General features: G+C 37.6%; 2 protein-coding genes across 3 annotated transcripts; both read left to right on the top strand.

Annotated features, from left to right (window-relative positions):
• The first annotated feature begins 544 nt into the window (after positions 1–544).
• Positions 545–4,482, top strand: LOC145482920 (uncharacterized). Its single transcript, XM_081461564.1, has 4 exons — positions 545–1,209; positions 1,583–1,732; positions 3,340–3,653; positions 4,319–4,482. Exons 1-4 carry the CDS (start codon positions 894–896, stop codon positions 4,457–4,459), a joined length of 921 nt encoding a protein of 306 aa, XP_081317690.1. The 5' UTR covers positions 545–893; the 3' UTR covers positions 4,460–4,482.
• Positions 4,483–15,313: 10,831 nt separating this feature from the next.
• LOC145482856 (lactadherin-like) lies at positions 15,314–26,948 on the top strand. Of its 2 annotated transcripts, XM_081461495.1 has the most exons (6): positions 15,314–15,822; positions 15,930–15,986; positions 23,677–24,009; positions 24,403–24,552; positions 25,053–25,366; positions 26,808–26,948. In XM_081461495.1, exons 3-6 carry the CDS (start codon positions 23,700–23,702, stop codon positions 26,946–26,948), a joined length of 915 nt encoding a protein of 304 aa, XP_081317621.1. In that variant the 5' UTR covers positions 15,314–15,822; positions 15,930–15,986; positions 23,677–23,699. The 2 variants fall into 2 exon arrangements, with proteins under 2 accessions (XP_081317621.1, XP_081317622.1); XM_081461496.1 differs by lacking the exons at positions 15,314–15,822; positions 15,930–15,986 and having other exon boundaries at positions 23,538–24,009.
• Positions 26,949–27,952: the final 1,004 nt, after the last annotated feature.

Below are 27,952 nucleotides of genomic sequence, written 5' to 3'. Positions count from 1 at the left end.
GACCTTTTTCTCTAAAACCCTTGATCCCTCGGTCGTCAAAAATGGCAGCAAGCTAGCTAACAACACAAACTTTGGTATTATGACGCTTAAGCTGACGAAAGTGCCGTTGCCATGGCAACATGAATAAATATAAACAGACCTTTAAAATCGGTTTTGTTTATTTGCAGAAAATCTAGCTATTAGATTTTCTTTATAATTTGCATGCAACAAGCTTGTAATGATTCTCATAAGTGAACACCATTTTGCTAATAATTTAACAGAGAGATATTTAATTATCCCTTGTTGAAGTTTCACTGGAAAATCTAGAATTTCTTTTGTTTAAGTTCAATTATTGTCAATACTCCGGTTACTTATTTCCTAAAGTATTTTCGTGCCAAATTTCGTGAAATTCTAATGAGTGGTTCTCGAGAAATAGGCGTATTTCCGAGAGTGCAATTTTCATTCAATCGCAATTTTTTCACTTACTACGCATGTGTTGCATTTAACTGGGCTCTTTCGCTAAGAAAGAAGAAGCTGTGAATTGCTGGGTTCTTTGCATCGTTACCTTTCTAACCTATCTTTGTACTAAAAGACTAAAGCCATCAATACGCTGCGTTCAATTATAGAGAAAAATAGCACAGATACTGCGGGTGTTGAGTAAATAAAATGATCGCTCTATTGACGGCATGTCTGCTTTTTGAAATCCTTGTGCGCACGCCGAATTGCATCAGCAAAAGCGCGCGCGAAAACTATGTTCGGCCACCTTAAAGCATACGACACGTCAAGCTATCGACCAAAATTCCTTTTTTTTTTTTACGACATGCATTATTTTGTCATTTTTAAAATCGCAGTGCGTTTAAAAGTGTTATATTTTGCTAGTCTCCCCTACAGTGAAAAATTGAGAGACCGGGAGAATGCGGTGGACTGTTCCATGTTTCCTCCTCTTCGCCGGGTACTTTATGGCCATGGACTGCGTATCTGCTGGGGGACAATGCAAAGAGGAACGGAGCATAAGTGGGATGGCTCTACAAGGATTCGTCTTTAAAAAGCTTTCCGTCAGAGCCTTTCACGAGTGTGATATCAGGTGTGAAAGAGAACTCACTTGTCAAAGCTATAACTACGTCGTAGAGGAAAATTTGTGCGAACTGAATAACCGAACCAAGGAGGCAAGACCTGAACATTTCCGCTCAGATCCGGCACGTGTTTACTTACGGCGCTTGAGCAACCGGGGTATGTACAAAACTGTTAAGAAGCCTTATTAGCATAGACACTTTTCAGAGGCGGACGTCATCAAGGAAGTTCAATGTTCTCTTCTTGGGCGCAAATTATCGACTTTTCTTGGAAGACGTCAAGCTCTAACATCCTTGATAATAGCTTTCCTACTCATTAGTGGAGGTTAAAAGTAAAAATATAAAATTCCTTAGTTCAATTTTCCTGGCCTAGTAGACTTTTCTCAGGAGTTTATTCTTAGTCAACGATCTTTGATCCTCGTGAGCCTGTAGACCATCGTTGGACAGAAACAAAGTTTACTATCATTTTCTTTCGGTAGGACTCAAAGTATACTGAGTTAGTTTTATATTATTTTGTTTTTTCTTGATCAAAGCTCCTCTGGGTTCCATTCCGGAGCTCCCAGCGCATTCGTGTCAGGAAATAAAGGCAAGCGAAGGCAAAGAAACCGTTAGCAGCAAGTACTGGTTGGATCCAACCGGGAATGGAACGGCAGTGTTGTTTTGTTGCGACATGACTTTAGAAGGTTAATGACCGTCAGTTTTCATATCACTTGAGTAATGTTTTGAGCATAACTTGCATATTATTGCTGTTGACTCCTTTGTGTAAAATAGATCTAAACTCTTCATTTACTTTTTGCGTATGAGAGCTTTTTAGGTTTCCCATTGCCAAAGCTTGAAAAGTTTATTTTTAATTTAGACATTGATGAATGCATCACCGGCAACCATAACTGTGCTTTATTTGTCAAACTCATAAAGGGAGTGCCCGGTTACCCGGGGAGCATTTTGGTTTGAATGTTGACAAATCGTTGCTGACCACCCCCGGTCGGGCTAATTATAGTTACCCAACACCGCAAAAGTGTCCTAACTTTTGTGAAGCGGCTGTTTTCGAATTTGCGAGCGTAGCAATCTTGAAATAAATGTAGCGTTGCGAAGGCGTTGTGGACGCAATCGCGTAGCGAGTGAACTGACATGGAACTTCGACATCTCTTCTTCGATTCTACGAAGGAATTGAGCCGGCAGGGCTATTTTCAGCGCATTGATTCGCTTCCAGCGGCGGGCACTACGGAAATCAGTGTCCGGCCTTGTCTTTCTTTTTTAGTAGTGGAAACCAACAGAACGATAACTCGCCGAAATCGCGTTAGAACGGCCAGAGCAGCTGGCAAACAACAAAGAATACAACACAGCAACAGGGTGAGTAGATTTTATTCACAAAATATAAGAATAATTGACTTTTCAAGCAAAGCCGTTGCATTCTCATACAAACCTTTATGTAGGACTGGTACCTAGTGCCAAGTGATGGTTACCAAGCTAGGCGCGGTAGCCCAGGAGTAGAAAAAGCCACGATTATCCGTTTTCGTATCTAGTTTTAATAAAGTGCCTTCGTAGTTTTAGCCTTCGTCCGTCGTTTATTACATTTATAAATTCAAACCGTTGTAACACAACACCTCCACATGCTGCAAGGCCAGAGTCACGTTTCGCGTAGTCAAATTCGGTCGTCATGTAATAGTACATACCATATGTCACGTTAGACTGAACGTTCGCATAAAAGTGTAAAAAAAAAAAAGGATAACATTGAGAGCTTGGGTGGCCTGTGCTGAAATACATGTCTTCGAAATTTAATTATTTTGCACCCAAAAAGACGACGCAATATTCCCTAAAATCAACCCAGTACAGATTTAAACATTGCACAAAATAATTGAGTGTTTTAAAGAAGGAAGAATAATGTGGTTTTGCATGCGAGGCTCTCAAACTTGAATAATAAAATGGTGCGTCACATGACGATTTAAACGGAATTTGGTACTTTGCATATTTCTTTGAAATAAAAGGATATTTTGCCAAAAAAAAAAAAAACACCCAGTAGTTTTTGTCATGCCCTAGATTATCTACCATAAAAATATAAGCGAAATCGAATTTTCGACCCTTGCCGAGTTATTTTCCATATTTATGGACAGGGACTAGAAAATGTTATATCAGTAATAAGATTTATATGCCAGACAGTACATATATGATTAATATTTTGCTAAGTTAATGCCCCAGACTGCATTTGACTGAAAGGTTCGTAACGCAGTAACACGATTGTCTTTTTTATTGCTTTTTTGTTTGTTTGTTTGTTTGTTTGTTTGTGGTTCAGTATGTGGACCTGTTGGTGTAGAGCACAGGATCAAAATACCAGATGCTAGAATGACGGCAAGCACATACTATAGTAGTAGATATTATCCATACTATGGCCGGCTGAATGAGATCAGGGAAGATGGAGCGTGGTGTACAAAGACAAAAAATAACAGAACAGACTATCTTCAAGTTGATATGATTACAGTGCACTCTGTTTGTGCAGTGGCAACACAAGAACATGGAAGAACCTCTGATTGGATCACCAGCTACAAAGTGCATTTTTCTACAGATGGAGGAACATGGAACAGCTACAAGGAAAACAATGTGGAAAAGGTGGCTAACAAATTATACTCTTGTCTTGGAGTTGAGGTCTTTAGAGAAAGCATTAATTTGTCTGAGTAAACAGTACAATTGCTTCGTGGTTAAGCCATGCAAGCACTGTAGTCCTCGTATATAAAGACTGCATGTCTCGCTATGTATAAAAGAAAAACGCATGGGAATCTAGCAATTCGTGTAACAAGTTGGGTGTAAAAAAACAAAGGTTCATGGCTTTCCACTGAAAATGATTGGCAGCAAGAGCAGTGGAGAATTCGCATATCAGGACGGACAAAGTGCCCTTCAGGGTTTTTTGTGCTACAATTAAGTTTACTAATAAGTTTTCTGCAGTTTAAAGACAAAGAGGACATTGAAGGTGTTATTATAATGATTATTAATGATTATATTGGAATGGACAAGAAAATGGTAATAATAATAATAAATTAATAACAGTAACACTAATAATAATAATAACAACAACAATAATAATGATGATGGACCATAAAAGGCTATTTATAATTAATTATTTTATTAAACTCTGTATGATACAAGTGCAAATATAACTAGCATATTTCGCAACCTTTATTTATGTGCTATTACACCAGTAAAAGTAAATTTTCTCTGTTGATTTTAGTCATAGGTGCATAATGCATACTGTTCTGCAATTTCTTTTTCATTTGTAGGTGTTCCCAGGCAACACAGATAGAAGCAGTATTGTGAAGCATTCACTTAGTCCTGTTGTCAAAGCAAGATTCGTTAGATTTTATCCTGTAACGTATGAGGCATGGCCTTGTTTGAGGATTGACATATTTGTGTTAAAGTAGTCAAATGAAATACTTTTTTCACTACCGGGTTAAAGGTAATTGTTACTTTCGGATTTGATCACAAATGCTATTAATTGTAAAGTAAGGTAAATTAGGCGTGTTTTTCTCAGTTAAAAGGTTAATGGCACTGCTGAGAACCTCCTGAAACAATACACAGAGCTTTAAACTTACGTTACGATGTGCTCAGATACCTCATATTATTGCATATTAACGGTCTGTATTCCGTTGGGCAACAATTGTCGAGTTGCCGTTTTATCATTATTTATTTATTTATTTTATTTTATTTTACTTTTTTTTTGTAGCAAACGAAACAGTCTTTGCCTTACCTGTAGGTGAGGATTCTCCAGTTAAACGGATTGGTGCAAGTTGTCGTTAGTCAAAACTAACAAACTATGATAATCTTTAGACAAAATATCTTAACGAGAGAGCACAACGTAGGAGTGACCACTTATAATAGTTTTGTGTCGTGTACAATCTGCTGTTAACGGTATATAATGAGTACTTTTACCAGAAGGCTAATAAAATAAAATTTGCGAGCTTATAGCGGACTGGTTATGGGGTTTGCTCTTTGGTTGGATAATCAGTTAGTTGGCAGGATCTTCTACAAAGTTGTTAGTTTGTCATAATCCTAACACCATCGCTACCTCCCAGTCTCCCTCAAACTCATACACCACTCCTCCGCAAGATTCATAGGAGTGGCGGACCCTCAGACTTCGTCATACCGCGCGTTTTTTGTTTTATTTGTATTATTATTATCATTATCATTATCATTGTCATTGTCATTGTCATTGTCATTGTCATTGTCATTGTCATTGTCATTGTCATTGTCATTGTCATTGTCATTGTCATTGTCATTGTCATTGTCATTGTCATTGTCATTATCATTATCATTATCATTTATTTCATCATATTTCATTCCTGTGTTTTTTCAAAGGGAAATTCGTTATGTGTAATGTCAAGTTAGTTGTTCGTCTTTCAGTTGACATCGGCCTCAACTGAGATGACAACTGGTATCTCTACTGGGGAAAATAATTAGTTATAACATGTTTAACCAGCCTGCAGAATCCTATAATTCATGATTCACTCGCCCCTTTTCTGCCTTATTCTTGCATTGCTGTAACATCTAATAACTTCCTGCGCATTCTGATAATAATAATCAGGAGTCACGTTTTTTATGAGAAGTAATGAGTATCAAACGCGTATTTGCGGAACGTATTTAGAAGTGCTTCGAAAATTCTATGGCCAAACTGATGTCTTCAAGAAACAGAGGGTTTTCTGTTACCCCAGGTACAGCACTGTAAGTACTTTGTTTGTTTGTTGCTGTTGTTGTTTGTTTGTTTTTGAGTTTGTTTTTTACATCGCCTGATTCATTAGAAATGAACTGAAGTTTAATGATCACAATCAAAGGTTGATGGCTTTTGAAGAAGTTATTTCTTAAAACTCTGCGGGATAGAGACTTTGAATACAGGTACGAGCCTGAACCTAACCCACTTTCACCAAGGCAAACAAAAGGAAAGAAGAAAAAGAAAGCAAAGTAAAAGAGACAGAAGGAAAAAAAAAATGTAAAATAGCGCGCGCGCTGCTCGTATCTAATTTCTTTTGAGCCCTTACGGTAGAAGTCTCTATATACTCACGGCCGTGGGTATATGACATGATGTTTGCAGTTTTATTTTAGTTGCGCAATTTCCGTCGAGTTTTAATCCAAAACCTTGACTTTGACCTTGCTTACTAAAAATTGAGTACTTTGACTTTGTTTGTCAATATTTTCATCGAGTATTTTTAACTTGCTTACTTATCCTTTACATTTTCAATACATGTAATTAAGAGAAGTGAATTTTTCGGTGACAATTTTATTCTAGATGAAGAGTTTCATTCGACCTTAGCTTAAGTGATTGTGGCATGTTTTAACCAGTCAACGGGATCCTTTGTTTTCCTTCGCCGTGCGTTGGGAGAACTTTGTAGTCAATCACAAATAAAACATGTTTCAGCGCTCAAGTTGTTGTCGCTATGTTATAAAAGAACTGGTTCATGTTTTCAGCTGTGTGTTTATCGTCTTATGGATGCACTTGGGAAGTTTGGAGAGCACTCAAGAATCCAGAGTTACCCTCGGTTGCGCGTCAAACAACTCTTATGCTTTTTTCGCGTTGTACAAACTTCCCTTGTGCATCCATAGCTTGTTATATAATAACGCAAGTTCTTCTCGCATTTTGGTTGTTTTTCGCCTATTCTCTATTAGAGGACAGACGTACGATTGACGTCATCATTTCAAAGTTTTTCCCTCTGTGTTTAAAGTGGCTGAAGGCTTTAAGAATTTAAGATACTATTTTACATGAAGGGGGAAAGATAAAGTACAAAAGAGTCTTGTCGAAGCATTGAACAGGTACGAGAGTGTGGGAGAAGAAAGAAAAAGCCGCTTTTTTGTTACAAATTGGCTAAGAGAAAAAATACTAGAGCAGTCTCAGTCGACAGTCGAGCGAGACTAAACCAAACACAAAATTGGCTTAGAATTATTTTAAGGTAAGAAACATTTGCTTTGTCTCGAATTTAACAAAACCATTAAGCAAAATGTTTATCTCGTTAATTTATTTTTAGAAAAATTCAACTTTTCTCTGTCTCAAAATGATTGTTGACGCGATTGATTCCAGGAATTACTGCATCAAAACATCATCAGTTAAAAAAAACGCGTAAGCTTAAGTTTAACCTTGTTTACCGACGCGAATGTTCCAGTCCATTTCAGGGCACAGCAGCGAGCAAAGTAGAGCTCACTACAGCTCACGGCCAACTGCATCGCAGCTAAAAGGTATCTCCAACACTATATCAAACTCATTTGAGAATCACCAACCACAGAGGACACAAATTTCCACCGTCGCTAACGCTCCTTTCATCCAAACCTCGAATCGAATGGCCTCCAGTGTTGACCGCAACCACAAGTTTTGCGAGCGTATTCTTTCAACTCCTGCAATATTCAAAAAACCATTCAAGCTTCTCGGCTCACAGGGCTACTCTGATGACAAAAACTGACTTGAATTTTCAACATTTTATTTAAGATTTGTAGATTTCGCAGATCAATTCTGCTTTCGCCGTAAGTTTTTAATCCACTTGAAGCGATTTTCGACTCAAGTTTGACAGTGGTGTGATTTTCCTGGAGCAATCACAATTCTTTGCTACGCATAGCAACCAATGAGATTTATTTATTTTGTGTAGCCAATAGATTACGTCAAATGGCTTTATTTCGTGTTCGACAAAGTGGGCCAAGGCCGGCTTTCGAGTTATGTTGAAAGATTTTAAAATAATAAAAAAACGCTTTTTCTGTTGTTTCTTTATTATATAAAACAAATTAATTCCATGTTGCCGTGCGTCTGTTTAGTAATAGATCACAGAAGACGTCAAAATGTGGTAAGAACATCAATGACATACTCGGCTATCGCCTCTTGAGCCACTTATTAGTTCTTGCCACATTTGACGTGTACGTCATCTGTGATCTATTACTGAAGAAACGCACGGCAACAGGGAATCTATTTGTTAAATATACGCACGCTAAGCATGAACCAATTCTTCAGTAAAACAGAACAAAACAAGACAGAACAAAAGAAAAGAACCAAAGGGTCATTATTTTTTCGTATTGTTAGTAGAGTAAGAATTTTAGTGGAAGTAATGAAAGTCATTGTAATGAAAACAGAGTATTCATTGCAGAGATAGTAGAAAATGTAGAAAGTTGTGTACTGAATTGCAAGTTATGTGAGCATTTATATGTTTTTGAAATATATAAACAAAACGAAAACACCAGCAACAAAAAACAAAGACAAACACTACACAGTATGGAGGTTTTGCGCGGTCGCATAGAAATAGCCATAGCCATAGCTTTGTTAATCAGTGACGTGAAAAACGAGGAACAATTTGTAGTTTGTTCGAATTCATTCTTATCCAACACACGACCACAAAACTAACGTCTGTGGTGCAAAGCGCTTTGAATTTCACATCACAACCTGCGTGCGTAACTCATTATAACACTCTTTTTGTAGCTTCAGTCTACTTTTATTTAAGAAATAGACAGCGTGCAGCGTGCAACTATCGAGTTTTATACAATAACCCAAGTTATTCTTCCATTTTGATTGGTTCTCGCCTATGATCTATTAGAGGACAGACGCACGATCAACGTCATCGTTACCAAGTTTTTCCCTCTGTGTTTTAAAATGGCGGAAAGTTTTGATACTATTTTACGAGACTAGGCAAAAGACAAGGTACAAAAGATTTTTGTCGAGGCATTGAACAGGAACGAGGAGCAGGAAGAAGAAAGATAAAGCCGTTTCTTTTTTAGAAAATGGCTAAAATACTCGAGCACTCTCAGTCGGCAGTAGAGTGAGACTAAACCAAGTAAAAAATTGGTCTCGGTAAGCCAAGAACCATTGCCGCTTATCTCAAATTTAACAAACCCAATAAAAAAAATGTTTATCAGATTGATCTATTTAAAAAATTCAACTTTTCTCAGTCTCAAAATAATTGTTGAAACACTGATTGTGTCAGGAATGACACATCAAAACATTACTTTTTAAAATCAGTTAAAATAAACACATAACCTTGCTTTCCGATGCGAATGTTCCAGTCCGTTTTAGGGCACAGCAGCGAGCAAAGTATAGCTCACTACAGCTCACAGCCAATTGTATCGCAGCTAAAAGGTATCTCCGACACTATTTCAAACTGATTTGAGAATCCCCAATCACAGAGGACACATATTTCCACCGTCACTAACGCTCCTTAATTCAAAACCCGAATCAAATGGCCTCCAGATTGACCGCAACCGCAAGTTTTGCGAGCGTATTCTTTGAACTCCTGCAATATTCAAGGTAACGTCCAAGCTTTTCGGCTCACAGGGCTGCTCTGATGACAAAAACTGACTTGACTTTTCCAGCGTTTTCTTTAAGATTTGTAGATTTCACAGGTCAATTCTGCTTTCGCTGTAAGTTTTCTTTCCACGAGAAGCGACGCTCGGAGTCAAGTTTGACAGTGGCGTGATCTTCCTGGACCAATCACAATTCTTTGCTACGCATAGCAACCAATGAGACTGCTTCATTCTGTATAGACAATAGACTGTATCAAATAGCTTTTTGCGTGTTCGACAAAGTGGGCAAAGGCCGGCTTTCGAGGTATATATGTTGAAAGATTTTGAAATAAAAAAAAAAAGCTTTATCTGCATTAGCCACACTCGGCTATCGCTTCGTGTGCCACTTTTTTGATCTTAACACATCTTGACTTCATCTGTGATCTATTACTGAACAGACGCACGGAATGGAATCTATTTGTTAAGTGGATGCACGCGGGAGGTTGCTAAGCACGAAAGCAGCGTTAGAGTCGCACGAGGCGATAGCCGAGTGCGACTTTAGCTTCTTGAGTGCTTAGCAAGCCTCCCAAATGCATCCATAACTCGATAGTTGCACGCTACACTCTTACCATTTGTTTTATAACATTGAGACTTCTAACATCCTTCCTACCGGATGGAAGTATTTATTGAATCTCACCCTGCTTACATGAAGTCAAAAGCACCATCAACCGCGCGAAAATGTTCATTCACAAATCTGACGAAGCGACAGATCAAAATTTTTCTTGGATTGCGGTGAGTTAGTTTACCTTTTCTCGATCTCGCCTGACAAACAAACAACTTTAAATTGCTCGGTTAACCTACATATCAAGCCACGGACAACAAACGAAAATTGCATTCGGTTGCAAAAGCGTTTCTCAAAAGTTAGTTAAGCTTAAATTTGGATCAGTTTTCCAAAGAATTCAAAACAAACTGTACATAGTTGAAACTTTTGGTGGCTGAGCTCTCTGTCCTTCACGGTCTCTTTGGGGAAAGAAATGAAGAATATGCGAAGAAGAAGCGAGAGTAGTGAAGAAAGCGAACAAACACCCATGGCTTTAAGCTGTTGGAGATGCTCTTATTCAATAGCGGGTTTGTGGGTTTCGATTTCCTTTCCATCTCCTTTTAAATTGATGAGTTGCGCGACTTGAACACTTGAGTAGCTTTTAAAAATGACAAAAAAAACGTTATTTGGTAAAATAAGCTTAAATGAACAGAAGACTGACGCTTAAAGGAAAATGTCAGATATGTAAGTTTATACTTGTGCACGATGCAGTCGTTCCATTGAGCGGCTGTTTCTTCAATTTTCTTCAATTCACGATCGAGCGAGTCCAGCGATCGAGCAAAACTGAAACCTGTGAAGTTAAATAATTTATCAGAGGCTACCACTTAAGCAAAAGACCACTCTTTCTATGGATTTACTGGCGCAATAAACCACGCGGGATGTTGGGAGAGCACGAGAAAAGCTTGTAAATCACTCGCCTAACGGCTCGTTTCGAGTGTTCTCTCAACATCCCAAGTGGTTTATTGCGCCGGTAGACCCATAGAAAGAGCGGTCTATCGCTTTTATGAAATAACTATGATAAAAGTCTGTCAATGAGAGGAACATTTATTGTACTTTCGTGATCAAGGCTGATTATTCTCATCAGATTCATAAGATGACGCGACAAACCAATCGCAGCGACTGAAAGAATGACACCACAGACTCCGCGCCGGACACGAAATCCGCAGAGCAACAAAAGCATTTCACGTTAAGAAAGTTTTAAGAAAGGAAAGGAAGAGGTTATCGGTGAAAGGCAAAAGGTATACTACTTAACTCAAAAGTATTTGAACGGGGAAATGCAGGGATTCGCGGGCAGAATCGATCATCACTAAGCTAAAAAGCTACACGAAAAGTGTGCAAGCAATCCAAACTTCATGTGCTCGGCGAAGTGATTCAACGATAACTTTCGAAAGTTTTGCGAATGGAATAAAGGTTAGTTACAGAAACGCTGCTTCCGAAATTTATTCAGAATTTATTTACTTATGCTGAAGGCTATGAAGTCTGTGTTTCTCTGTATTTTGCTAAACGAAAATTATTGCTTGAAAGCTAAACTTGTGGAAACCAAGTTCACTTATCATGTTATGTATGCGTGCATTGAGTTTAAACTCAAAATATCTGTTAGAAAGAAAATCTTTTCCCTGCTTTATTGACAACCCAAATTGATCAGTCAAGCCCATCTGACATCGTTCTCCACAGACCGTGGAAAGCACCGAAAAAAGAGTTTAAAACCTCCTTAATTTAAATTTCAAGCGCAACCGGAGTCGGCGTAACATTTCGCCGTGGAAAAAAAAGATGAAGCTTTATATTACGACCAACTTCTGGTCCTGTTTTCCCTGGCAAATTTCCATGTATATGTTGAATGGAAAGATATTTGTGTTATTGATATCTCTGCCAGTAAAGAGCAAAACTGTTATTACATTTGTTATCGCTAGAGTTCCGAGTTATCTAGTTCCCGCGTAGAGCTGCCATAGATCGGGAGCCGTCGTTTACCGGTACAATAGAACATAGGTTAGTTAGTTAGTTAGTTAGTTAGAAGTCTTTATTAAGAAATCAGTCACAACATACGTGTGGCTTTACAATCAATAACAAACTAAGCTAAACTAGAAAAAAAAACCTATCATATGTCTTACAAGAAAAATTTTAAGAAATAAATTTAAAAAGACATCTATTTACAAAAGCCCGTTTGAATCGTTCCGTTTTTACTTTAGGGAGTATGAAGTCATGGCCCCTTTCTCTAAGAGCTCTGTTTAGCAGCTCTATTCACCAATCAGAGCGTGCGTAGTATCTCGGTTATTTTATAATATTTGTTATTATATGCCTGTGTCTCACAAGGACTGGGAACTACCGAATTCACGAATTTGATTGGCTGAAATCGATATTGACCGCGGTCTAGATTGTCCCATCTAGACCGGCATCTAGGCAGGTTTCATTTTGCGTTGAAAATATAGCAAACTAAAAAAGAAAAATGTTCACCACTTTCTTTTATTTCTTTCTCAATCATTTATGGAAGTGCCAAAAAGCCTGATGACAAAAAAAAAAGGCAGGTTTATGTTGAGCTCATCGCCGTTCGCAAGCAAAATGTCAGCAAACCAGTTACATTAAACGAATTAAAGTTTTCTTTGCCATATAATAAACATCTTATTAACCGAACTAAGTCGGTTTGTATGGGAGGTCGTGTGTACAGACCTCAGTGCGCTCGGTCTGTACTCACGACCTCGGTCAAGATTCTCCCATACAGACCTCCAGCTCGGTTAATAAGAGCTAAATAAAACTTCCTTCATTAAAGCTCAGAAAAAATATTATCTATAAAGTTTTTGGAACAGAAGGATTTCGTATGTAAGACCACTTAAAACATAATATTTTTTAAAACTCTCATGTACAAGTTTTGCTCGCCGAAGGTATGTAAGGTGATTCCTCACATTTCTATTGCGCATCCTTACTGCGCATAATTTACCGCGTCACTAGCGCGCGCTCGTGAACGCGCACATTGAAAACATGGCGGATTTCTCTTGATATTGAGTTCTGCCAGTCAAAAAATGGCTATAGCTCACTAACGAGCTCAGACACACCAGTTTTTCTTCCAGCCGTTTTAATCAACTAATCATTAGCTTTGAGTGAGAAAAGACTGATCTGATCATGATTTCTACTGCTGAAAACTGAAAAAATAAGGAAAATAGCAGCTGCACTGTAGTCTTTTCTATTCGCAGTTTGAGAACCGTGGCAAGCAATTTGGTTCCAGTATTTTAACAAGGATTCAGCTGTTTGTCAAAATCAAACTTAAAGAGTTTGTTTGTGTCCGACACAAGTATTGACTGTAGTTTGAGGAGTGTTTTCATGAGTCTGGGCTCACAAAGATTTTACAATAACTTGGAATGCGTTCTTGTAATAAGCATTAAATCATGCTAAAATGGGACATTTTCAATGCCTCACTGCTCCTTAACAAGTATGGGCACTCACCCCCTTTTTATTTTATAATTAAAGTTCTCATATGATAAATATTCAGTAGACAAAGCTTGAACAAAAATCTATTGACAATTTTATTCCAGGGGAATTATCTTAAATGGCTTTCGACGCCAGAAAAGTTTTACGATGAAAGCTTGTGCTGAATTTTATTGGCGCCAAATCGGTGAAAAATTCTCTCTAAAATTCCCGCTATGAATTACTAACCTCGAAAGGTTGATACAGACCAGTTTGCTGCTTTTTTTTTGGTCCGTCTCGGAGTGCCGAATGCCTTTGTTCAAGCAGCTGATGCAACTGCTGCTCGCTTAAACTAGCAAATCTTTTAAGTGGAGGCCAGGCAAAAAACTTGAACTCGAAATTTCATAGCTCACAGGAATAGTCTTCCTCATCTCCGGGAAAATTATTAAATTTTTCCATATTTTAAGAGAAGAAAAATGGGAATTATGTTTTAGAAAGCGTCAACATCGATGAAAAATATTGTCGAGAAAAAGTACTAATAAACCAACTGACGTGAGCATGCAACCCACGGGCAAATGGATCCAGCGTATTACCCAATCAGAACGCGCGCTTCGCTAAGACTATGTTATAATGAGTTGCGAAGTTCTCCTGTCAAGAGGCAGTCTCTGTAAAAACCGACCACTGATTTTACTTCGAAAATTCGATTTTTCTCATAAGTTGGGTTTTCGAAGCCCTTACCTAGTCAATCACTAAAATGAGTTTTATTTGATTAAAAATTCTAATTGAAGTTTTCTAGGATTGATTGAAGTTGGGTTCGCTCGACATAAGTTGCATGCCTGCCGAAACTGGAAAAATAGCACATATTGCCGGCGCTCTAAAAACAAATAATGTTCGCTCAAATATCCAAATTCTTTTTTTCAACTATAGATATATCATAGCAGTTTGTTTAGCCATGTTGCAATTATAATTCAATGTTGTTCCTTCCACGGTTAAAAGAAGATTTTCTACCTGTTAAATCGAGTTTTGAACCAAACGCGAAAATATCTCTACTTTGAAGGCATGTTTTAAAAATATGGCACCTGTTTGAAACTGCTGAACTACATGAATAGAAAATATAAATGTCCCTTAAAATATAAAACAATAATAAAATTTGTCTGCCCACTAGGTTTTCAAAACTAACGACCGCTTAAAGTTCAGGAAATTTTGAAAATATTCCAGCGAGTAACCAACACACTCGCCTTCGTAAAGTGCTCCGATAAATTCACATAAATCTCTTACCTGGCTTCAACATTAAAGTTTATCACATCATTGATTCCCGTTATACTCACGGGAAGATTGGGAACTAAAACACCTGTTGCAAACACAAAATGGCCGTGGCATTCATCAATCCTTCCTTGGCTCCCCGGATCACCGTTTCTTGTTCATACATGCATGTGTGTCGAGAGGTGTCTAAAAGAGTCCTTCTACCACCCTTTCAAGAGGACTCTACATGATTAAACCGGCTTCGAGGAAAACAGTGGTCAGCAATACAAAGAAGATCGAGGTATGTGACCGTCACGCTCGACACAAATGAGGAACGTATAAATGTACTTTATATACAAACCTACAGCTGGAAGGAAGATATGACAGTTTTAATGCTACCTAGGTTTCGAGGATCGCTACAAAGGACCAAGACTTTAATCTTGAAGCCACGTAAGAGATTTATGTGAATTTATCGGAGCACTTTACGAAGACGAGTGTGTTGGTTACTCGCTGGAATATTTTCAAAATTTCCTGAACTTTAAGCGGCCATTAGTTTCGAAAACCTAGTGGGCAGACAAATTTTATTATTGTTTTATATTAAGGGACATTTGTACTTTCTATTCATGTAGTTCAGCAGTTTCAAACAGGTGCCACATTTTTAAAACGTGCCTTCAAAGTAGAGCTATTTTCGCGTTAGGTTTAATACTCGATTTAACGGGTAGAAAATCTTCTTTTAACCTTTGAAGGAACAAAATTGAATTATACTTGCCACATGGCTAAACAAACTGCTATGATATATCTACAGTTGAAATAAACAATTGGGACTTTTGAGCGAATATTATTTTTTTAGAGCGCCGGCAATATGTGCTATTTTTCCAGTTTCGGCAGGCATGCAACTTATGTCGAACGGACCGAACTTCAATCAATCCTAGAAAACTTCAATTAGAATTTTTAATCAAATAAAATTCATTTTAATGATTGACTAGGTAAAGGCTTCGAAAACCCAGCTTATGAAGAAAAATCGAATTTTCGAAGTAAAATCAGTGATCGGTTTTCACAGAGACAGCCTCTTAATATTTGACATTTTAGGAAAAAGTTGTTAATACATTCAGACAGGAGGAAATTCAACTTCCCCTTTATGATTACGATGTCTTTCAAAAACCTTCCGCTGACAAAACTCTTTAGGTTTTTAATATAAAACCTTATTATAGCTGGTGTAAGCTGTTTATGCTCATTTGGGGCTAGACGACTGGAAGCAATACAAGACTATCACAATATCTAAGAGAACTGGTATCTTTTAACAAGGTACTGGCGAGTAATTCGGCCACCAACTGAAACTGAGAGCTTTATCCAGGTCAGGGATTAAATAGTGTGTCGTTTGATACATATTTTCTATTTTGTTACACTTGTAGGAGTTTACAATCCCTTTTTATAGTGGAGAAGAAAGCCGAAAGTGAGACAACAGAAAGGTTAGTGTAAGGGGTTGATGACACGAAGGGAGGAAGATCTTAAGATTAAGAAGATACTAGATAACGTTTCGTTTGGTTGAAATGCAAAAAAAAAAAAAAATTAAAAAAAATAAATAAATAGATAAAAATAATAGATAAAATAATAAAAAAATAAAAAAAATAAAAAAAATTAAAGAATAAGGCGACGTGCTTATATATAGCAAGTCGACAAGAAAAAGAAAATGAGATTGTCGGCCTTAAAAGGGGTGACGAATGGTCCTTCAAAAACTCTGGGTCTCGTAAAATTTTTGTCGAATTTCATGGGTCTCGCAGTCTCGTTTGTTTAGCTGTTATGTGCGTCTCGCAGTCTCGGTTTTTATACGAAGCTGTCTCGAAGTCTCGATTTTTCGCAAGACTAAGGGTCTCGAAGTCCCGATTCGTTCCTTTATCTGTTTTTATAAATGACGTATTCCGGCTTCACTCGATTTTGAATTTCAAGAAAGCAACTTACAAATTTTCCGAGAAAAAGTTAATCCTAACTTTTAATTATCCTAAATTGTCTTAATTCCACAAATAGGTACAAAGCCTACCGCAACGTCCGTTTTGACGCCATAAAAACAGTTATTTTTATCTAGGATATCATAACGTAGTGTGTTATAATCGAATTTCCAGTTCCAGTCAGTTCCAAGATGCTGGCTAAAGACTGTACCAGCTCATTTTAGCTCTCAACTAAATCTGGGGCTCGAATTTTAAGAGTCTGAATGCTTTCAAGTCTCGGTCTCGCAATCTAAAAAGTCAAAATGTCTCGGGCTCGCAGAGAAAAACGCTTGTCTCCCCGACTCGCGTTTACCATTCGCCACCCCTCTTAAACAGTCAACCGCTATCACGTTGCCATGTTCGATTAGTTTTTTTGTTTTTGTTTTTGTTTTTGTTTTTGTTTTTTTCCGAGTGTTAGGATCTAGATTTCCGAGTGAAGGTAGTTTACATGATCGTAGCGCAAGAAAGATAGTGGCGCTAGGGCCAAATAAAACCTTTCAACCATTTCCATGTAGACTAAATATAGCAAACGTGTGGCATAGATACTTCTTCTAGGATGTTCTAACCGCTAGGGCCCCTATTGGCGTGTAAACAGGCGTAAAATTAAGAAACTTACCTAATTAAAAACGCCAGTACAAAGAAAAACTATCAAAGCCAAACAGAAATGTGAACAATTCCACTCAATTGTTTGACTGTGTTGCTAACCTTGATAGTAATAAAGAGGACGAAAAAATAATTCAAAAACATGGCACTCAACTTTGGACAGCGCCACCATCAACGAGAGGAAACCGCTCCCTCGCGCTTACTTGCCATTGACTTAAAAATCAATAAATGACAGCAAGCGCGGGCTTGTAGCGAGGGCAAAGTTTTAAAAATGTCTATCACCGATAGCAACACTGGAAGCAGTATTTTCACTCACTGTAGACCTTCAGCTGTGTCTTTCAGAAAATATTTCCTATTCCCGCCGCTTTTAACAAAACCATAGAAACGAATGGAAAAAAGAGGAAAGAAAAGAATAATAAGTATGAAAGTTGTAAAGCTTTCAACATGTAGAATAAAAGGAGATAATTATTCTAAAAATTCTACGCTTACGCAGGCCTTCAAACTCAAAACTGACAATGTTTGCTGAAGTAGTAAAATACCTTCCTTCATTTTCGTTCCATGCACCACATCAATCAGTAGATGATGGGTTTAAGTGTGTCAAGCTTTTCCGTTCTTCGTCACCTGAAATGGCTCAAGAAAGGAAGTGTTTGAAATTTTGACTTGAATCCAGGAAAAAATAAAGCCCTATTGTTTGGCTCCTGAAGATTTTTAACTTATCAACCCTTATCAAAGAGGGTGTTAAAGAGTTCTTGATGGCGACCAATGAAGAAGAAACAACTTGCAATTCCATAAATTATTCGTAATAAACAAAAAGAAAATATGCATTGAAATATTCAGGCAGATACTTTTTCGCAGTCATATTGACTTGCAATAACGGGACAATTGATATCCAGCAGAAAAGTATCTGGCACGGGAAATCGAAAAAAGCAAACAAAACAAAACAAAACACAGTAGCATTCTCTGGCTTGTAAGAAGAGTGAGCTACAGGCTGCCATCTTCAAAACAGGTGTAACACTGACAGAAAAAACAGTTTAAAGAAGACGAATGTCTGATGACATTATTGCATTTCAGTGGTCAAATAAGAAGCAATTGCTTGTCAAATTCTTGACACAATTCACAAGCACGTAGCCATGCTCTTCGCACAACAACACTTCGAATGTGACTCTTTTTTCTCAGATATCACTTGTTTTTGCATCCTTCTGGGATTCATTTACCAAAATTGGGATGCGCTAAATCAAGGTTTGTTGTAATGCAAGTCTTGCCGGCGTTATCTATATAAAAATAAACTTCTATGTACGATATATATTAAAGTTTAGGAAAATCATAGTTATTTGCACCACTTAGCTTGATTTAAATTTTGGTTGTAAGTCGTTGATCCAAAACAGTTTTGTCCAGTTTACTAACATTTTTTTTTCATAGTGTCTTACTCCAAACTTTACTGATCTTTCTTTAACCGACGCGAAAAAGTAATTCCGACTCTTTCGCTGTACTGTATACAAGTTTAATTATTAAAGTTTATCAGACATTAACTTTTCTTCAAAACAGTTTTTTTTCTTACTATCTCGCTATCATTTAGAGATTGAAACATTGTTTTTTAGCTTTAAATCAATGCTTTAGCCATACAATGAGCAAACAATATATATATTTTTTTACAAAATTTGGCTTTTGAAGGCTAACAGTAACTGTGAATAAGGTGACTGTAAACCTTCACGGGTCGTATTTCAGAAAATCTTTCGTACTCACGTCGCTTTTAACAAAGCCACAGAAAGGTATAAACAATGGTAAAGCGAATAAATTATAGAATCGGAGCAAATAATTATTTGAAGATTTCATCTACTTGTTAGCGCAAGCAACCCTTCAAACGCGAAACTGAAAATGTTCCCTCAACTTGATTACCTGCCTTCGCCTTCGCACGTTTGGCAAAACAAACTACACCATATCAATAAGCAAATGTCAGGCTACAAACAATTCACAGGGAAACCGAAAAGACGCAGGGCGCTTCGGTCAGTGTAAGAGGAGAAGTGAGGGAAACGGACGGCAAAACTAGCAAGTAAAGTCATCTACCAGCGACCCGAAACAATTGTAACAAGAACAACAACAACAAAAAAATGTAAGTGCCATTGCTGAAGTCATATCTTTTCCTTTTTTTTTTTGGAGGCTGGTCTAACTATGAGCCTTTAATTTGTTGTTATAACAGTGACTTCCCCCTTTTTTCTTTTATGGAAGGATTCTTCGTCTTTTGTCCTTTTCATCGGCCAAAGTTTCTAACAATATTTGCAGTTCATATGAATTGTTCAGACCTTCCCTAAAGTGCACTGATCTTTCTTTGATAACCGACGCGCAAAAGCAGTTCTAATTCTTTCAACTGAATTTAAACAAATTATGCATATCTTTGTAATTCAAGCCCTTATTTAAAGTTATTGGTGAGTGTAACCTTCACCTATTAATTAACATTCCTTCCAAACAACCTTTTTTCTATATGTTGCTATCGCTATCGCCTAACGATTTTTTTCTAGCTCTAAATCGATGTTCCACATATACAACATTTTTTCTTTTTTTGACAATTTCTAACCCTTGATATAAAGCTCTTAATCTAAAGGCTGTTGTAGATTTAGACCTTCAGGGGTTTCTTTCAGAAACTCTTTCGCACTGGCTTCCCTTTTAACGAAACTATAGAAGAGCGAGAAAAAAACCGTAAAGCTAATCAAATGTATAATAGGAAGAAATTCTTATTTTCAAACTTCGATCTATTGATCAGCGAACATAAGCCTGAAAACGCAAAACTGACAATGTTTCTGGAGCTAAATTACCTGCCTTTATCTTTGCACATACTATCAAACAACCTAAACCATGTCAATCAGTAGATGACGGACTACAAAAGTATAGCAGGCTTTTTCTATATTCGTATTTTTCTATATTGAACTAGACAAATAGATCTTTTTTGTCGATCTTGGTCACTTCAGAGTGGTTTAAAGGCGAAGTTTTTAAAACATCAAAAAAGCCTCAGACACTTTGTTGCAACGTTAATCGGGAAACATTTTGGTTATATTTTGCAAAACTCCGTTAAATGTACGCTCTCTATAAATTTGGTTCTAGCTAGGGAATCCACGCAAAAACAAAACCCAAGGTTTCGGCTGCTAAAGAAGACTGTTTTAAATGGTTCTACATGTAGGTGTCCCGTGGGGCAACACAAGGATAAGTACGTAAAAATTTCCAAGCTTGTCACCCCTACTCAAAGGGGTTGTCAACGAAGTCATACCGCCGACCAATGAAAACCAAGCTCGAAACTCCAACATGGAGCTCTAATAGAAATAGCCCATCGAAATCTGCCGGCAAAGACTATTTTGCATATTGATTTGCAGTAACGGGGAAATTGAGATCCAAGAGAAAGCCTTCTGGCACCGGAAGACAGAAAACAAACAAAGCGCTCCGGTCGCCAAAACAGTAAATAGAAACTGACAGCTAAAATTGATCAACAGGCGATCGTTGCAAGACTAATTACCCGCTTAGTTTAACTTTTGCTGTAGTTCTATGTTTTTCATCTTCTAAGAGGTTGGCCCTTAATTTCCCAGCGGTGAATTTTTCCTTCTTGCTTTCATGTTAGGAACCTTCGTCACACCAGATTTGATCCTAGTCAAAATGCTAACTCATGGCTACAATTTTGAGAGTCTTTTGACATCCCCTGAAGATTGTGCGAATCTGATGAAACATGTAAATTATGGAAAGCAGATTGATCTCGTTTAAGTGAAACCACTTTTCTTTCCTTTTTTTATAATCAAGGCCTGGATACTTTTGCTGTTTACAAACTTGCACAAAATGTGAAAGTTTCGTTCAGAGGAAATATGACTGTTGTGTTGCAGTTTCTTCTAGCTTCTTCTCTCTCATTTTGTATTTAGCCACTCGTCGGTCGATAGTCGACTCTTAATGATAAATAACTTGCAATGATCTACTCATACTAATTGACATTAGTAGCTAGGTAGTACATGTAGCTTTAAGTCGTAGGCTGAAGTCAACTTATTTCCTGATTAATATTGCAAATTGAGCGATATATTAAGGTTCGTGAATGTCTTGACTGCAATTAATAGTTTTATTAAAGTGCACCTAACCCCCCAAATTTTTTTTCGCTAAAACGAATCTACTTGTTGTTTGAAATAGTTCTGCGAAAAAAAAATTGGATTCCGTTAAATCCTCGATTTTCTGTGCCCCGGCGAAATCTCGAAAATAGCTCCAAAACACCGCCATTTTGTTTCACGACCGAGTTTGAGGAGAATGGGTCCAGCGGCTCTTGTGACGTCTACCCAGGAAGGTTGGATATCTCACGTCCTCTCATTTCCTTCGGGATGGTGCAATACACATTCGAAAGGTGCGCTGAAACGCCTTCCAGAGGTGCTATCGGCTGTTGCAGCAATATTCCAGATTTAAAGAAAGATATGCTGTACAATTTACTGGCGATGATCGGCTAATGGTGCAATAAAGACGTAAACTATGGTTGATTTTGTCAAACCGGAACAAGCGAACTGAATCTGTTAGAACCATTGAAGAACTCTCAGTAGAATTTGTTCCGCAGACTATCGTACGCTATTTTCATAAATTTTCTGCTTAGAGCTAACCAGCAATTTGGACAGATACTACCGACAACCTATATCTTCCAATCCCGCAGTATTTATAACATAACCGGCAAAGTTGTGTGATCTGATCATGATAAAGAAGCGTTGTACTGATATGTAAATAGATCGCAACTGTACGCCGCTAACCAACACTTATTTCTCTTTCGATTTAGAAGAAAGTCGAAGATTAATCCTTTAGAATTACATGATAACAAAATTTTTAGACTCACAGAGTTTTTCGAAGGTTTGGAAATCAGCAGTGCGACAAAGACTCTGTGCAATAGCGTCAAAAATATGACCGCGTAACATTATCTGCGGACCGCTCAGGGAACACATCCTTTTCACTGCAAACTTTAAGAACAATTTACATTGGTTATTTGGAGTTAGGACTTAAAACGTGGGACAATGTGAAATCGGTAATTGTATGAAATGTTTCCTTCCGCCTTGCTTCCCGCAGCTTCTAAAATACAGGTCCAAACAATACGATTTTCCATCGATCGAAGCCAATGTTTTGGAGGTCATCAAGTCTCCAAAACTGCAACACGTACGTCGCTCTTATAAACATGAAGCATTCAACTAAAAGTAAAACACAAACTGGATTTAACACAACAATCACACCTTGACATAATACATTCTCGCTAAGGACAAATGTAAACGGGCTGTAAACACGCGTGGGAATCTTATGTTTAGTTGACGAAATTACCATCCAAAGCAATCCTCGAGTTTTCTTTCCTACTTTTCGTTTGCCTGCTACTCCACTTCGTATCTAACTTTCCATTCCTAATATACAAGCAGCTCATCCGCAAAGAAGTCTTCCCCTTCGTCGCTTGAAATATTGTAAATTGCTCTCAAAGCTCTAAGCAGTGAGTTCACAGTTGTCGAACGTGCTCGATCGAAGTTTATTTCGGAGTCTTCCGAATCGAAACTTAACTCTGACTCCAGTGACGAAAAAGAAATGATTCTGAGACAAAACTTGGACGTTTTAGTGCCAAAATACATCGAAACGATCAGTTTTGTGTTCCATTTTCTCGAGCAAATACAGAGAGTTGACTGAGGCGCTATTGTGTTTGGTTCCTGGGTAGACGTCATCAGGTACCGCCGCCCCAGGCTCCCTAAAATGCGGTCGTGAAACACTTCAAGCGCGACTTTGAAAGGGCATAGAAAATCGAGGATTCAACCAAATTCAAAAATTTCTTCGCCCAAATGCTTCAAATTAAGTCTAGATTCGTTTTAGCGAAACAAAATTTTGGGGGTTAGGTGCACTTTAAAGAGACATCGTTGAACAAGGAATAAAACCAGCTTTAAATGAAAATTCGGGTAGTGAGAAACTTTCTCTTTATTAGCCTTGCATATATAGAGGATATTACACGGTGGCGAGAAGATATGAATTTTATGTTCTCGTGGCAAGAACAATATCTCACGAGTGAGCTTCGCTCACTCGTGAGATATTGTTCTTGCCACGAGAACATAAAATTCATATCTTCGAGCCAACGTGTAATGTTCTTTTTATTCTATGGAGACTGAATATTGAAACCAATTCACCAAAAGCAAAAGGCGGGAATCGTGACGTCATTGAACGATACGACACTCAAAGGTGACATACGGAAAATACGCCACTCGGGTCCCGGATGAAGTGGCGTATGGAATCTACGAGTGCTTTAGTTCTCAGTAAAACACTCTTCTCCATATAATAAATTTTTAATATTTTCCAGCACACATTAAGATATTGGTCTGTATTTTATCAGTTTTCCACTATACATTTCCTTTAAAATTAGATTCCTGTCGTTCTCCTTAGCATTTAAAGTGAATTGTATTCTATCCAGCTGTCAGTTCTGTGGATGTATGTTGAAGCATATGACACGTCAAGTAATTGACCGAAGTTCCTTTTGCGTTGTTGTTTTTAACAACGCGAAAGGAACCGCAGTGTGTTTAAAAGTGTTATATTTTGTTTGTCTCTCCTACAGTTAAAAATTGAGAGACCGGGAAAATGCTGTGGACTGTTCTATGTTTCCTCCTCTTCACCTGCTTCTTTACGGACTGCCTATCTGCTGGGGAGCAATGCAGAGAGGAACGGAGCATAAATGGGATGGCTCTACAGGGATTCGTCTTTAAAAAATTCTCCGTAAGAGCCTTTCACGAGTGTGATATCAGGTGTGAACGAGAACTCACCTGTCAAAGCTATAACTACGTCGTAGGGGAAAATTCGTGCGAATTGAATAACCGCACCAAGGAGGCAAGACCAGAACAATTCCGCTCAGACCCGGCACGAATTTACTTACGACGCTTGCGCAACCGGGGTATGTACAAAACTTAATTAGCATGGACACTTTTCAGAGGCAGACGTTAACAAGAAGTCTAATGTTCTCTTCTTTGGCGAAAGTTATCGACTTTTCGAGGAAGACGTCAACCTGTAATTTTACTAATGATAGCCTCCCTACTCACTAGTGGAGGTTAAAAGTAAAAACACAAAATTCCTATTGTGATTGCCCTAATTAATTTCTTAGTCATATATTCACGGCCGAGTAGACTTTGGTTTCTCAAGAGTTTATTCTTCGTGAACGATCTTCGATCCTTGTGAGCCCGTAGGCCATCGTTGGACAGAAACAAAGTTTTTTTTTTATCATTTTTTTTAATACGACTAACAGTATACTGAATAAATTTTATATCATTATTTCTTTTTTTGATCAAAGCTCCTCTGGGTTCCATCTCGGAGTTCCCAGCACAATCGTGTCAGGAAATAAAGGCAAGTGAAGGCAAAGAAACCATTAGCAGCAAGTACTGGCTTGATCCAACCGGGAATGGAACGGCAGTTTTGATGCATTGCGACATGAATTTAGCAGGTCAATGACAGTCAGTTTTCATGTCAGTTAAGTAATGTTTTGAGCATAACTTGCATATTATTGCTGTTGACTCCTTCTTTGAGTAAAAGATATCTATTCCCATGGTTTCCCATTGGTAATCTCACGCGGTGCACTATTGAAAAGGATCCGAGGAGTTTACCGGTTATTTGCCTGTTTACTGGAGGAGAGATCAAGACAAGGGGTCTCCGACCATCTCTCCACCGCTGACCAACCGCTTCTTAATTAGTGTACGAGATATTTCGCAGACACAAAGCGACTAAGTTGGGATATCTGAACCTTGGTTTGTATAAGTCACTAATTCCAAATGATGAGATTTAAAGAAAATGTTATATCAATAATAAGAATTATGTGCTGGATAGTACATATGTGATTAATATTTTCCTAAGTTAATGCCCCACGCCTCATTTGATTCAAAGGTACGTAACGTAGTAACGCGATTGTCCTTTTTATTGCTTTTTGTTTGTTTGTTTGTGGTTTAGCATGTGGAGCTGTTGGTGTAGAAGACAGAAACAAAATACCAGATGGGAGAATGAAGGCAAACAGATATGCCACTAGTAAGCATTATCCATACTATGGTCGGCTGAATGAGAACAGGGGACATGGAGCGTGGTGTGTATGGGAACTAAGTAAAGGAACAGACTATCTTCAAGTTGATATGGGTACAGTGCACTCTGTTTGTGCAGTGGCAACACAAGGAGTAAGATCATTTTCTTCGTGGACCATCAGCTACAAAGTGCATCTTTCTACAGATGGAGTAACATGGAACAGCTACAAGGAAAACAATGTTGAAAAGGTGACTAAGATAATATACTCTTGTCTTGGAGTTGAGGTCTATAGATAAATCATAAAGTTATCTGAGTAAACAGGACAATTTCTTTGTACTAATGCAAGCCCTGTAGTCCTCGTGTATAAAGTAAGTTTACTGATAAGTTTTCTGCATTTTAAAGACAAACAGGATATTGAAGGTATTATTATAACGATTATTAATGATTATATTCGAATGGGCGAGAAAATGATAATAGTAATAACAACAACAACAATAATCATAATTATAATCATAATCATAATCACAATCACAATCACAATCATAATCATAATCATAATCATAATCATAATCATAATCATAATCATAATCATAATCATAATCATAATCATAATCATAATCATAATCATAATCATAATCATAATCATAATCATAATCATAATCATAATCATAATCATAATCATAATCATAATCATAATCATAATCATTGTATCGATAACAAAATTATCGATCGTGATTGGATCCCCGTGCCCCTATTTGTCATGTATTCTTTCCGCGATCACGTGGGTGTCCAATTACAGGTATTCAGTTTAAACTTTTTGTAATTGGATATTTATAATTGGATACCCAGGTGATTTTCACGTCAATCACGCGCGCTTTAATGGCTTCCTTCACAATGTTTCCCATAGTTTTCAAAACTTATGAAAAGCACTACAGACGTTTTCGCTCAAAAGAACTTACCAAAATACACTTTTAAGTCCGACATTTGTTTTAGATAGGATTAATTAGTAATTGGACCTCGCGTCGTTCAATTCAGGGAGTAATCGTGCTCGTATTTTCAAATCGGCATGGCGCCTCGCGCTCGTTGGATTTTGAAATTACTAGCGCGATTACTCCCTGAATTGTACCCTATTTGGTCCAATTACTATTACTACCACTACCACTACCACTACCACTACCACTACCACTACCACTACCACTACCACTACCACTATCACTACCACTACCACTACCACTACCACTACCACTACCACTACCACTACCACTACCACTACCACTACCACTACCACTACCACTACCACTATTACTACCACTACCACTACCACTACCACTACCACTACCACTACCACTACCACTACCACTACCACTACCACTACCACTACCACTACCACTACCACTACCACTACCACTACCACTACCACTACCACTACCACTACCACTGCCACTACCACTACTACTACTACTACTACTAATAATAATAATAACAATAATGATAATAGAATAACCCAGAAAACGCCATTTATAATTAATTATGATATTAGCCTCTGAATTATACAAGCTCAAATATAACCAGCATATTTTGCGACCTTTATTTATGTCCTATTACACCAGTAAAACTTAATTTTTTCTGTTGATTTAAGTCATGAGCGCATAATGCAAACTGTGCTGCAATTTCTTTTTTCATTTGAAGGTGTTCGCAGGAAATACAGATGGAAGCAACATTGTGAAGCATTCACTCAGTCCTAACGTCAAAGCAAAATTCGTTAGATTTTATCCTGAAACGCATCACGCAACGTGTTGTTTGAGGGTTGAAATATTTGTGTTAAAGTAGTCAAACGAAATTTTTTGTCACTACGGGTTAAAGGTAGTTGCTACTTTCGCATTTCATCTCAAATGCTATTAATTTTAAAGTAGGGTAAATTAAGCGCGCTTTTTTCAGGTAAAAGCTTAATAGCACTGCTGCGAACCTCCTGAAACAATACACAGAGCTTTAAACTTACGTTATGATGTGCTCAGATACCTTATATTATTGAATATTAGCTCTCTGTATTCATTTGACAAACAATTGTCGATTGGCAGTTTGTTTTAGCAGAAAAAAACAAACAAACAAACAAACAAAAAACAAAAACAAAAAAATAACAGTCTTTACCTTACCTGTAGGTGAGGATTCTCCAGTTAAACGGACAGGTGCAAGTTGTCCTTAGTGAAAACTAACAAAATATGATAATCTTTTGGCAAAATGTTTCAACGAGAGAGAATAACGTAGGAGTGACCACTTATAATAGGTTTGTGTCATGTTCAGTCTGCTGTTAACGGTATATAATGAGTACTTTTACCAGAAGGCTAATAAACTAAAGTTTGCAAATTTATAACGGACTGTTAATGGAGTTTGCTCTTTGGTTGGATAATTAGTTAATTGGTAAGATCTTTCACAAGGTTGTTAGTTTGTCATAATCTTAAGACAATCGGTACCTCCCCGTCTCCCCCAAAATCCTACACCACACCTCCGAAAGATTCACGGGAGTGGCAAACCCTCACACTTTGTCTTACCTTTTTTTGTTTTAATTAATTAATTAATTAATTAATTTAATTATTTATTATCATATCTTAATCGTGTAATTTTTCAAAGGGCAATTCGTCGTGTGAAATGTCTCGTTACTTGTTCGTCTTTCAATTAACATCGGCCTCAAATGAGATGACAACTGGTATCTACTGGGAAAAATAATTGGTCATAACATGTTTAAACCAGCTTGCAAAATCCTATAATTGATGATTCACTCGCCCCTTTTCTGCTTTATTCCTGCATTGCTGTAACATCTAATTACTTCATGCACA

Source organism: Orbicella franksi, chromosome 3 (assembly GCF_964199315.1).
Source record: "Orbicella franksi chromosome 3, jaOrbFran1.1, whole genome shotgun sequence".
Classification (NCBI taxonomy): domain Eukaryota; kingdom Metazoa; phylum Cnidaria; class Anthozoa; order Scleractinia; family Merulinidae; genus Orbicella; species Orbicella franksi.
This window is presented reverse-complemented; position numbering and strand designations above follow the sequence as displayed.